Source organism: Tachypleus tridentatus, chromosome 11 (genome assembly GCF_004210375.1).
Source record: "Tachypleus tridentatus isolate NWPU-2018 chromosome 11, ASM421037v1, whole genome shotgun sequence".
NCBI classification, from domain to species: domain Eukaryota; kingdom Metazoa; phylum Arthropoda; class Merostomata; order Xiphosura; family Limulidae; genus Tachypleus; species Tachypleus tridentatus.
This window is the reverse complement of record NC_134835.1, coordinates 5,123,749-5,137,096: the sequence shown is the minus strand read 5'-3', so window position 1 is coordinate 5,137,096 and position 13,348 is coordinate 5,123,749. Positions and strand designations below refer to the sequence as shown.

General features: G+C 35.4%; 1 protein-coding gene across 1 annotated transcript in view; it reads left to right on the top strand.

Moving 5' to 3' along the window:
- Positions 1-296: 296 nt before the first annotated feature.
- The window catches only part of LOC143231630 (septin-7-like), a 68,288-nt gene continuing 55,236 nt past the window's right edge, over positions 297-13,348 (top strand). The window contains exon 1 of the mRNA XM_076466168.1: positions 297-478. Within this exon, the coding sequence (XP_076322283.1) occupies positions 440-478 (39 nt within the window). The 5' untranslated portion in view covers positions 297-439. The remainder of the gene's footprint in view (positions 479-13,348) is intronic.

Here is a 13,348-nt window from a genome sequence, read left to right as displayed (position 1 = left end):
AAAATATCTGACATTTAACAACTGCCGATATCTGGGCTGTGTAAACCCACTCATCAATGTGTATGTATGTACAAGGTGATTTCCTTGGTGAGCCTGGGTGAAATAAATACAAACATTGGCTCAAATTCCTGCCCTAAAGCGATTTACTGACCTCAAAACCTTCCGTTTTAGGAAGTATAGTTTTGTTACCCTGTCCACAAACCCTCATTTTCAGTCACTATGTCTGACACTGAGTATTAAACATCGTGTTACGTACGCTGAGCTTACAGACTACTGTCATCAGCCTATGAAATGTTTGAATGAAAGCTTCGTTTTTTAGAAGAATGTTTTAAATTAATTCGTTAGATCGTTTACAAGTTTGGGTGTGTTCATCTACTAATAATTTAGGCCTGAAACTTTCAAACTTGCATCCATTATTATTATTTTTCGTTACTACCACATGTTATCGTCTGACAGTGATCAAGATGACCTCTCTACAGTGAGTAAATTTTTTTTTACCTAACGTTAACATAATTAAATAAATCGTAGTTTTTATTTTTTTAGTCACGATCCATTTTATTTAAACTTCATCTGTTTTAACAATCTATAATCATACCTAAAATACCTACTAATAGTAGGTAGATTATGTAAATATATTTGACTCATCTGTAAGAAGTATGTACTACGAAATGGTAATTTGAATTTCAATAGCTCAGTAACACTTCAGTATTTCTTCTGACTGTATTAACAGCATCCTGTGAATATTAATTTCAACGATGAAATGTTCGATATATGACAATACATTCCTAACGAGTATTGCATGCTTCGTAAACAACAATGATAAAACTAAAATATTTTACACCAATGAAATGTTCGCTTAACACATAAGCTTTTACCATTGTTCTTTTCAAAAGTATTTGTCACAAATTGAACAAGCCGTCTTTACGGAGTAAAACGTTTATTGTGGACCATATACACTGTGGCAGAAAGTTCACCGAGTATTCCTCAAAGACATAATTGTTAACGAAATCCTCGTACAATAAGTAGATCTGTTATGAAAGTCTGAGTAATTTTGGTTGATCATTTACGTCACTAAACTCGACAGATCACGATTTATAAAATGCAGATAGCCCTCGTGTAGCTTTGCGCGAAATTCCAAAAACAAATAATTCTCGTTATTTACCATCTTATCCTCACTCATGAAAAGCTTTTCTTTTGTCTGCGAAGGACAAAAATTTTTGCCATCAGCTGTTTGGGGACTTGAATCTATTAAAAGAGCAAATGGACTTTCCCGACACCCCTTCAGCACACTGTAACAGTAGGTGAGCTGGAAGTAACACAGGACACCGCAAACCTTTTCCCATCTTGCGTTAAACAAATACTTCTGTGCATGGCGCTTTCTGAAATGTTGAAAACCAGCAAAAATGCTATACAATTGAATCGCACAAATTACTGCATAATTGTAAAACTCTATTGAAACTATCTTGAATGTATTGAGGTTGGATCTTTTGCCATAATAATAACTTGAACAGTGAACTGTAAATTTTGTTCGATTGCAACTTCTTTGCCATCTGTAATTTCTTGTTGGTATATTATGGTAGTCTGTGGCCACCTTCGTCTGTTAACCGGCCAGATGGTGGTTCTGTAGGCCTGGATAGTTGGTTTTGTCACGTTCTTGCTCTCCTTCTTAGGACCAATTTCAGATACAACAGGCCGTAAGGATTTATTCATTATTTCTTATCAGGGTGTAAACGCAGTACTGTGGTATAGGAGTTCATTTATGTCATTAATTTACATTCTTTATTATATTCCCCTTTCTGGATAAACAATTATAAGGTACACCTCCTAAATGGAGAATGTTCATTCCTTCCACACCATTATAATTCACATCAGCTTGAGTGATTTTTCACTGCCTGAGTTAGTAAACGCATACAGAGTATCTCGTGTAATATTATTTTTACTTTATCATTAGGAGTGAAATGTGAAATATCACTCGTCAAACCACATCATTCCATTGTTCGTTGTCATAGATATGTTTAATATAAATTTTAATATACAAAAAAAAATTCAATTTATAAAAACTTTTATCACAAATAATTATTTATATACAAATTTTACAAACAATATCGTTTGAAACTGAATATTTTATTATCGGTCCAGGTCCACAATGAGCAAATTACTTTTTTGTTGATACAACGAAACAATTCGCTTGACGATAACGGTAATTCGCATGCAAGTTTTTCTCGACGAAGATATTTAATGTCTTCGTAGAAATACTAACGTCTGAAGTTAATTCACTGATGTTCGTAATGTTCAAAATCTATAATCGTTTCTGGTGAAATATATTTGGTTTTCCGATTAATGAGCGTTTCTGAGTTGTATCTTCCGAGACTTATAGTTTATTAACCGTAGCGAACAAACAATATTCTATTATCTCTCGGCGAGTCGGATTATATACTTTAAAGCGAGATTTGGAAAATTTCAACAGTAATTTAAGACACGTTAGTGTTTTCGTAAAATATATATTGTTGATTCCTATACTCGAGAATCTTCTACAAATTTATAGAATAAGCGGGACATACACAATACACTTCTAACAATATACGTCACGTGCATCAAACTGAAGCAAACGCAGATACTAAAATAAATGTATAATAGTGCATGTGATAGAGACTACCTAGGAGTACAATAATCGTAATGCATCGATTCAATCATCAGTTGGGTATCCGCGCTGTTAATGACATTTACGTTAGTAATTCCCAAAGTACTTTGCTAGATTCAGTCGAGAGATTTAGGTTAGTACAGATGTGGTCAGTGATGTCTCATGATACAGCAGGATATATATATGACAACTGAGAAAAAGTTTGCATAGTGTAAACCAGGTGTGTCTGCTGTATAGCTACCCCATATTTTAACTTTCGAGGTGTTGGGTTAGAGACATTACTAGTATTAATTAGGATTTGTTTCTCTTTTAAAACAACATTTAATTGAAAATGATATGAAGTCCACGCTGCCATCTATCCATTGTATTTTGCATCAGGAAAATGTATGTGCTCAGATGTCTAAAAGTGATGAATTGAAAAATTTGATGGACATTGTTGTAAAAATTGTGAATTTATACAGATTATAAGTGGAAGCTCTCTCATTGATCGACAGTTTGTTAAGTCTTTGACTGTACTTTTGATGATCTTGCTGATTTTGCAAATGTAATATGTTTAAGTAGAGGAAAAAATCTTTACTTCCTTATTTCCTCAAATAAATGAGTATTGTGTTGAAAAAGGCAAGTTGGAAAATTTCCCTGAAATTGAAACTTTGTCATTGCAGTGTGATTTGCACTTTCTGTGCGACATGATGGCTCACTTGAATAATTTGAATACGAAGCTTCAGGGAAGAGGTAAAATAATAAGCGAGTAGTCGCAGTCTGTTTGAATTTCAATTAAAGCTAAACCTCCTTGCGGAACAATTACAAAAGAATGATTTAACACATTTGCAAAGTTGAATAGCTTTCTAGAAAGTAATGAGGACTATGATTTCTCTGATGCTAAAGATGATCTCTATGTAAACTGGATCAAAATCTATCTTAAAAATTTGAATCACGTTTCTCTGAATTTAAAAAATTGAAATTGATATTTTTGCATGATGAATTTCACTTTGATTTGGGAAATTTCAGTAAGGAAATTACATCTTTTTTTTTTTTTGTCTTTGGATAAGTGTGGATTTCAAGACGAGATGCTCACCCTGCAAAGTGTAGAACGCACAAAAGGTAAAGAAAAATGTTCTATCGGAGAGACGGGGCTCACTATTCTGATAAATGAGTCTTCCAAATTTAAAGATAGCAATTTCGAAAGTATTTTCCATCGTTGGATCCACATGGGTGTGCGAGTCAACATTTTATACGCTAAGAGTTTCTCAAGTCTAGATACAGATCTCGGGTTACTGACATAAATTTAGAAGCAGAGCTAAGATGCTCATTGGGCACAGATATTAAGCTAAATTTCACGAAACTTGTTGATGAAAACCATCAATTTCCACATTGGAGGTTAGTTGAAATGCAATTATTTTGATTAAAATAACATTTTTCATGTTTGAATAGTGTGGCCAACGTTGTTTTCATTAGCCACAGTTGTGGCCACTATGAAAAATAAGATACCCACCCCTGCTCTAGAACATTCACCAAAGTTGATCTGCAACAATGATATAGCACTTGTTCGAAAAGAAATATTGTTGCTTCTCACATTCAAGAATTCTCTAGAAGTTTCGAGAACAAGTGGGGCTTGTGCAATATAGTTAAGAATATACCTTGCAGGCAAAAAAGAAAAGAAAATTGGAGAAATAAACGTAGGCACTAAAACAAATATACAACGGTAAATCTGTCAGATGCTATTTTCACGAAATTTTCCGTAATATCTCATTAATATAAAGCGTTTGGTGTTTGCCCCATTATCCTTTTTCTTGCCTTTAGTTCTGATTTAATCAGAAACTCTTTCATGTTGTGGAAATTCAGCCATTTCCTGACACTGCTAACCTTGTCAATCCATGGTCAGTTTTGTCTGCAAAATGTTAATTGTAAAAGGTTATCAAAGTTATTAGGGTGACGTAACTGAAAGATGCTGAATACAGAAGCAAAGTAGAATAGAATTTCGATTGTTCGGTGCATGTAATATTTTTTTTCCTTTTAGTGATGTCGAGAAAACCCACTTGTAGAGAAATATATATGTAAAAACGGCTCGTTTGGGTTGAGAAAATATTTTACGTAGAGGAGCGAACAACGTTTCGACCTTCTTCGGTCATCGTCAGATTCTTTGTGAACTTTATTAGGTTTACAGGTAATAAAATATTAATTGTCGTAATTAACAGAAGCTGCAAATTTGTATGGAAAAGATTGCAAAATACACAATATTTATGATAATGGGTGCTGAACAAGCAATATGATGATACAAAGTTTCAAGTGCAGTATCTGAAGAAATACTTGACTGTGGTCTCTCTCACAGGTATTCACTTTTATTTTGTTTTGTAGCAAACATTTTAAAATAATTTAATAAAAGGCTTGATTACTACAAATGTGATCATTCTCGCGTGAAGCCAACATTATTTCCAACAGGTAATTCGACTATTTGTGTTAAATCGATCAAAATATTTTATATCTGAAAAATCGCTGAGGTTTTCCAAATTTATCCCAAGAAATATTTTTCTACATTTTCTTGTTTTAAAATACAAAATATTCCAAGACTATGAAAAAAAAACAATCTTACTTAGGATCACCTGATATATAACCACCCCAGGCTGTCCCACCTGATGAATCGTCATCCTGCCAAACTTTGGGACGACGATTCTTCATGTGATCCGAAGCTAGGTAACTCTTATAACAGCATTAGGTTCAATGCATGATTTGATTTTTTCAATGTAAGGTAAACACCAGATGCGAAGGAGTGAAATCTATGATTTTGGTTAAAGCCTGTAGGTGGACCACAGTCATGGGCTGATATTGCAATAACTTTTTAATTTTTTTCCTTTTAATATGAAAGTTCTTGACAATTATTATATTCTTTAGGTCACTGTTGTGTGTTTTTTTCCTCTCCAACCTGTAGGGCAATGGGTGAAGTATCTACGCAAGCATTTGCTATGTTTCTTTATTCTTTCATCCTATTATTAGCAGTACACTTGGCCTTTCATATGTATTCTTTTGTTCATTTACATGATACAGTGTAGACAACGTGTTTTGTTGTTTTTTACGTGGAAGTTGGATGTTGCGACTTAAGCTTAGTTAAAATATCCCATAGGTTATTCGGGCTCTGGAACCTAGCTTGAATGTTAAGGTATTCTTTGTTTTTTCCTTTTTTCTAGATCCGTGGGATAGTTATCATTACAAAATGTGTGATGCTGTAGAAGTTCAGTTTTTGTTGCTGTACATTCTTCACGCTCTGCGTGTTGAGTTTTTAATGTTTATAACAGACACCAGGTGGCAGGATAGTTTGTATAATATACCGAAGTTTTTAGTCTCACGTCATCTCTATTCTTTACAAGCTGTACAACTAGATAAAATAAGGAGTTGCTTATTTCTACTTCCGATGTAAATTTAAAAGAAGCGTGTTTATAATTTAGATGTAACAAAAACTTGTCCAAACTTCGTGTTCCCAGAAGCCAAAGTCAAGGAAGGTGTAGTGAGGATGAAATAGCTAGCCTTAGTTTCAAATGTTTTAAGTATATTTCGGAAAAAACTGGAGAGAGAGAGGAGAACCTATCGGAGAAACATCCTTCATTTTAAACTATTGAATGTTCACCGAAATTAGTATTCTGTCAGGAAGAGAGAAAATTACTTAGTAAATCTTCTGTAAAACTAATGGTATCACACGTAACTCACGTGAACAGGGATATCACATCAGAACCAACAAGAATATCGTCATTATTAACCACTTTTTCGCTAATAGTCTCAACAAATTGAAGTGTTTAAATTTTCCAACCAAAGGTTCTAAAATTTTAGACAAAAATTCCACAGACCGTAAAGCGTCGAAGAACAATGATTAGATCGTAACCGTTGATATGTATTTTTGGTAATTTCTTCTGCTCTCATTAGTGAAAGGTATCTATTGAGTTCCTTCATAGTTGTTTTATACAGTCTCTAACGTTAATAGTATGTTTACAAGGTCACTTAATAAACCTGCTTCCTTCTTTCCACAATCTTTTTTGTTGAAAAGGACACTTTGAAGCGAAACAGCGGTCGATACCCGTGGTGGTAAGAGCACAGATAGCCCATTGTGCAACTTTTTACTTAATTACAAACAGTGCTTCCTTTGTTTGCAATATTGTAATCTTGTGTAATGTTGCGAAAAGCTTTTGTTCTTCGAAACTGACGTTCTTTTCGGTTTTTGTTGTGTTTAAACAATATTCAAATAGTTTCCTTAAATTCATAAAACATTTTAGTAGCAGCTGGTTCTTCTAAATAGGGTAAGCTGTTAACAGTTGGAGCAGAACTTAAACTTGACGATAAAATACTTTCTTCCGCCTTGAGTGGGAGGTTTTGTACTCCGTAAACATGATGTACAGCCCTACTCCTATACTGAACGCCGCACAATGTATTCGGTAATATGTGGAGTGGTAAAGTGTTGTTGTGCACAAGTCTGTACGTTAACACCTACGAAAGGATGGCGTACAATAGAAGATGTGCAATGAAAAGAAAGTGAAGAAATGTACCAGAGTGGATTCTGTGTATTCTTTAGTATGTGTCAGCAGCACAGAAGTTTTTTTTTCGGCTGGGCAGGATCCCAGTATGTGTCCTTAAGCCTCAATTAATTGATGGGTTGTAGCAGATGGGAGATTCACAAACGTTTGTAGAATATATCGACCAACTGGTTTACTAGAAGGTGGAGGAGGCCGAGAAGCTAGATGAAGACAAAATTGGTTTTATCTTTCCAATACCCAGAAGATGAAGGAGTTGAGAGCACATTCATAGTAGTTTAGAATCAGCATAATGAAAAAGTATTGAATCTGGAGGTGGGATTCAACTTTGACAATTAATAGTAAAGGGTTTGTTGAAAAGAAGTCATGTTTGCTAATTTATATTTTATTAAGTAATATTTAATAATGTTCAAAGTGTGCACTTTGTTCCATGATTAGCACTTTATTACTGCACTTAAAACGGCTTGCCGATCTTGAGGTCAGCAAGATTTAAAGGATCTTGCGACCCTTATTTTCCAAGTTATTGAGCAGTTTCATCTGAAGAATATTGTAGGATAGCTGCTTGACTAACACGGATTAGTTTGGGTGATGCAATTAATTGGAATGGCTATTATATCAGAATTATATATAACAAAGTTATAGCCAAAATGCTGATAACATAGTTTAAAGTGTTGTTAACCTTGTTTTCCAAACTACCAAATGATTTTTCTGAGACAAACAAATCGTTAGTTTGCGAGAGTTACTTGTGTAATCTAGATGAATGATGCTAGTTTTGTGGAACACAGTACCTGTTTATTGAGAGATCTTTTCCATTAAATCTCCGTAGAACGTTACTTCCCCACATGCACTGGTGAAGTTGATTTTTATGTTTGTTTTATATCTGCTTTAGTAAGAACTGTGAAAGCACTAATATTAACACTGGCTATTTTCTATAGAGGGGGTTGCAGTCCTTCAGATGTGTTGTCCTTCACTCACAACCTCTGTCCAGTTTCAAGTCTTCTACATTTCTTTTCTCATTCATCACTTTTAATTCCACTTTTCCAATGCTTTACTGGCTTTCCTTGTCTTCTCTTGCTGGCTGCTGCAGATCTAATAGACCTAACGTTCGTATTATTTTTGCTTTCTCTTTTCACCTGATTGAACAGCCTCGCTTCACTTGCTTTGACCTCGATTCCACAGACTACTGTCATCATCTTCATTCTATTCTCTTTCAGAAGTACTTTCAACAACCATCGTACTATTCTCCTCAACAAGCCTTATTCTTTCTTCTTCAGGACCCGAGTCTTGGCTCAGTTAAACACACTGCTCTATTGAGGGTCTTGTACATTTTCGTTTTCAGTGCCCTTGCTATCCTTCTATCACGAATAACATTGGTTCTTTCCTTCCATTAATTCCATCCCACCTGTTCTGGTTATTGCAACCTTTTTACTTTCACCTTCATTTTGTATTGTAAATTCCTAAGTACCAAAGTCTTGTATATGTTCCAGCAGTTTCTGCTTTGTTTACATGTGTGATCTCGAACTTTTTGTTTCTACCTCTTCCACTTATTAAACCATCACAAGTCCCTGATGTTTTATTCTCGTTCAAACTGAAAATGGTATAGTTGTATAAAAAATTTATAACTATACCAACAATATGGAATGCGTATTTATACACATTTAAGGTGCTATTTGTTTTGTTTTTTTATCATTTGTTGTTGTCACACGTAAGTTCTTAGACAGTATGAGTGTTGTCTGGCAAATATTGTTACTTAAATTCAGTGAACAATCCAGTCAATATTTCTACAGCTTTTTGTTCTTTAGTTCATGAAGTGGAGTAGCTGATCATAACTCCTTGGCTTCTGTCTGTTTGTCATCTATAAACCTAGATACTTGACTCAGATTAGTATAGTGGTATTACTTAACTTTCCATCTGAAAAACGGTTATAGACTGGTGTTCTTGGAGTTTTCATTAACAATTTTTATAGAGGCACTTCAAGGCTTTATTTCACACTACAAGTAACAGTAGTCTATGTACTGTAACATGTGTTAGAGGGAGGGCAGAATTGAATTTCAGTTTGTATTAGGAGATGAACCTCTTGTAAAGGTGCAGGGGCTATTATTAATATTATACGTATGGTTTACTGTATTAGAAAGACGATTTAAAATTATCGTAATTTTTGAAAACACTATCTTCACCTAGATAAATATTAGAACTCCCTTTCGAAAGGTTTGTTTGTTTTTGTTTGTTTTTTGCACAAAGCTACTCGAGGGCTATCTGTGCTAGCCGTCCCTAATTTAGCAGTGTAAGACTAGAGGGAAGGCAGCTAGTCATCACCACCCACCGCCAACTCTTGGGCTACTCTTTTACCAACGAATAGTGGGATTGACCGTAACATTATACACCCCCACGCCTGGGAGGGCGAGCATGTTTAGCGCGACGCTGGCGCGAAACCGAGTCGCACGCCTTACGCACTTGGCCATGCCTAGGCCCCTTTCGAAAGAATTCTTTAGTTAAAGCAGGGGAGGATTTTGCAAATATGTTATATTAATACTCCACAATCAAGTGAAATAAAATGAAACCAAGGGGAATGACTGCGTTAATAAATAAATTCAAACCTCTGACTAATGATGTTTTCTAACAAACAACCCCCCCCCCCCGCCAAAAATAAAAACCGTACAAATCAAAACAAACTCCATGGCACAGGCTATAATGTGGGATATAAAATGTACCTTAAGTTTTGGAGGTCACTGTAAAGTAGGACCCACATTGCGATGGGGATACACCATCTGTCGGTTTTATCCTATGTTTGGCAGTCCCACATGAAGACATTCATATTTATTAATAATAAAAAGATCCAGTTTTGACTCAATTTAATGTAATTACTTTTATTACATTTCGCTTTAATTTGTTGAATTGACTTCTGACCTGTTGGATTTCAATGCTTTACCAGCTATTACGTATCCCCTCTAAAATCCAGGGGTCGATTCCCCTCGGTAGACACACACACACACGGCCTGGCATGGACAGGTGGCAAAGGCACTCGACTCGTAATCTGAGGGTCTACAGTTCGAATCCTCGTCACATCAAATATGCTCGCCCTTTCACCTTTCAGCTGTGGAGACATTATAATGCTACAGTCAATTCCACTTTTCGTTGGTAAAAGAGTAGGCGGTAGGTGGTGGTAACTAGCTGCCTTCTCTCTAGAGCAGATAGCCCTCGTGTAGCTTTGCGCGAAATTCAAACACACACACACACACACACACACACACACACACACACACACAAACCAGCTGTTACATATTTGTCACAAAATGTATATATATTTGTTGATCATTTTACATAGAGGAAACTTCGAATAGTGAGAACTCCTTTTAATTCCTTGTTGATGAGATTTTGAGTGTTAATGATATCTACAAGAACGAGTGTACAGGTCCTTTGTTGCCCTTGGAACGACTAATTCTGTTGTCAGTCATTCTTACTTGGTTGTACTGTACGCTTGTGTGCAAAACCATATCTCCTATTGCAACAAGCTTCTGTGAAGGACAGCAAAGCCAATCTTAGACCTCGTGTATTGGGAGTCTTCAAAACCACTGTGTGCGTGGATATCATCTTACAATGTCACATTTAACCAGACCAAGAGACACGAATGTAATCGAGTGTTTATTGTGATTCAAAGTTATTGATATCAGAAGTGTAACTTTAACCTTTGGCTTATTAACCTTTTCGTTTAATACGCTGTTAATTATACCAAAAGTTTTGACCACATTCATTGAAATAGTTTTTAAATGGTTCTCATCAGTAGGAACATATTGCTGAAATTTAATCCTTGAACGATCATATTTACGTGCTATAATAAATTCAGTGTCAAATTTGGGTCTCGGTTTCGGGAAATCCCCGTAAATATTTTTGCTGTGTACTCTTGTACACTATTCCCTCTGACTAGTTACCTCGTAACTAGTGGACCCAAAATTTTAGTTGAGACTCATCTGTATGTTAAAACAAACCCAACAGAAAAACAGTTTGTTCGAAATTTTCGCCCTTTTGTATTTATAGTACCATAGTATCACTTTTTCTCCTGTCTGAAAAGTTCATTTTGTGGTTAAGTGTGTGTGTGTGTGTGTGTTGCACGTTGTTTGTGGAAGTTCTGCGGTATTGAGTGGGGTTCAAACTTAAAAGCTTGCCTTGAGTCATGATAAATTTTAATTTGGTGTTAAATGCAAAGTAAGAGCAGCTGAAGATGGCTTGAGGGAAGTTGGAGAAGTAAGGTGAGTAACTCAAATGGCTAAACATCTCTCTAACTTAGAATTTTAATACGTCTTTACTCGGAATTTTTTTCAAAACGTTAGTAAGGGTTTCTATATTCATTTCCAATTTTTAGACAACGAATCAACCTTGGACTTGCACTATCTTTGCCTTCAGATTTGTCTTTTTATGTTTATTGTATAAACATATAACCCCTTTGTCCTTGATGTCCGGGCTGCTTGTTAGATTGCTTGGGGTGATGGTATTAGTGGGATTTTCATAAAACGCAAAGTTTCTTTCCACTTTCCTATCAATGAAACTCTATTGTTGAAGTCATTATAGTTTAGGAAACTGTGATAGACTTAAAATTGTAGCTGTATGTGAAGTTATCGGATCACCATCCAATAACCTGTAATACAGGCTGGTGGACTAGTTAATATAATGCTCTCGTTTAACGTTTTATTCATATATCTTATAAATGAATTATTCAGAAGTTATAATAAACATGCAATTTTAGTATAAATGGAAATAACATAAAAGGTAACTGGCTTTCAAGTACAATAACCTTATTCTTGAGGTACTCGAACATTTACAATGGCCATTCTTCTTTTGATATTTCTGGAGTTTTCCATGAAAGGTGTCTGTAGACAATTACACAGACTTGTACAAATGTGTAAACCAGTCATATCGGTCACGTAGAAGATTAATAATACTATTTTCATTGCTCCCCGCTAGTACAGCAGTAAGTCTACGGATTTGCAACGCTAAAATCGGGGGTTCGACTCCCATCGGTGGGTTCAGCAGATAACCCGATGTGGCTTTGCTGTAAGAAAACAAATTATTTTCATTTATGGTGTGACGGGGTGATGTCACTTGTTTGTTTTCTACTTGTGAACCAGATTCAAAAACTTGTTTATACTTTGCCTAGAAAGTTCACAACTTCCCATCATTGTGGCATTTAGTTTTATGTTTTTGAATTTCGCACAAAGCTACTCGAGAGGTATCTGTGCTAGCCGTCCCTAATTTAGCAGTGTAAGACTAGATGGAAGGCAGCTAGTTATCACCACCCACCGCCAACTCTCTTACCAACGAATAGTGGGATTGACCGTCATGTTATAACGCCCCCATGGCTGAAAGGGCGAGCACGTTTGGCGCGACCGGGATTCGAACTCACGACCCTCAGATTACGAGTCGCACGCCTTAACACGCTTGGCCATGTCGGGCTATAGCATTTAGTTAACTTACCAGCTGTTTTGTTTTAATTCTCCATTAGATTATACCTATTTTGTTTTTAACGTTAAGCGTTTAACACCAAAAGCTGGTGAAGTATTGGAATCCAATAGGTCAGACGTCAATTCAACAAATTAAAGCAGAATGTAATACAAAAAATGTATTTAAAGTTATTTTTTCTTTAACTTGATAATTAAGAAAATACAGAAAACATCTGAATATTTACCAAAGTCTAAGCAAGGTGTTGTAGAAACTAAAATATGAATACTCGATAAAGAAAGTAAACAATATTTGTAGCATAAGATCAAAGTAACCATAGAAACAGCGGTAAGTCTTCCTATTCACAACGCTAAAATCAAGGGTTCGAAGCAGTAAACAGCCCATTGTGGTTTTGTATCAAAAAACGCACACAGATATGATAAATGCAAGTACACGTATTTCTGAGTAGATCAATATAATAAACTAATTGATAATTGAACAAAACGCTATTATCTGAAACTTTATCCAAATCTTATTAAAAGTTCTGTTGGCACTAAAATCTGAATGTTCATTGAGGAAGAGGGAATCCTTAATAACCGCGTCACTAAACTATTTTAGTCAGAATTAGAATAAATTAATCTGAGACCTTTGTTGTTTTTTTCTTTTTTATTAGCTATATATTTGTATAACCGTTGTACCAAACTAGGAGTGCTCGTTTACCCGATTCGAATTTATTCCTCTTCAAGATCTCTACCAGCCT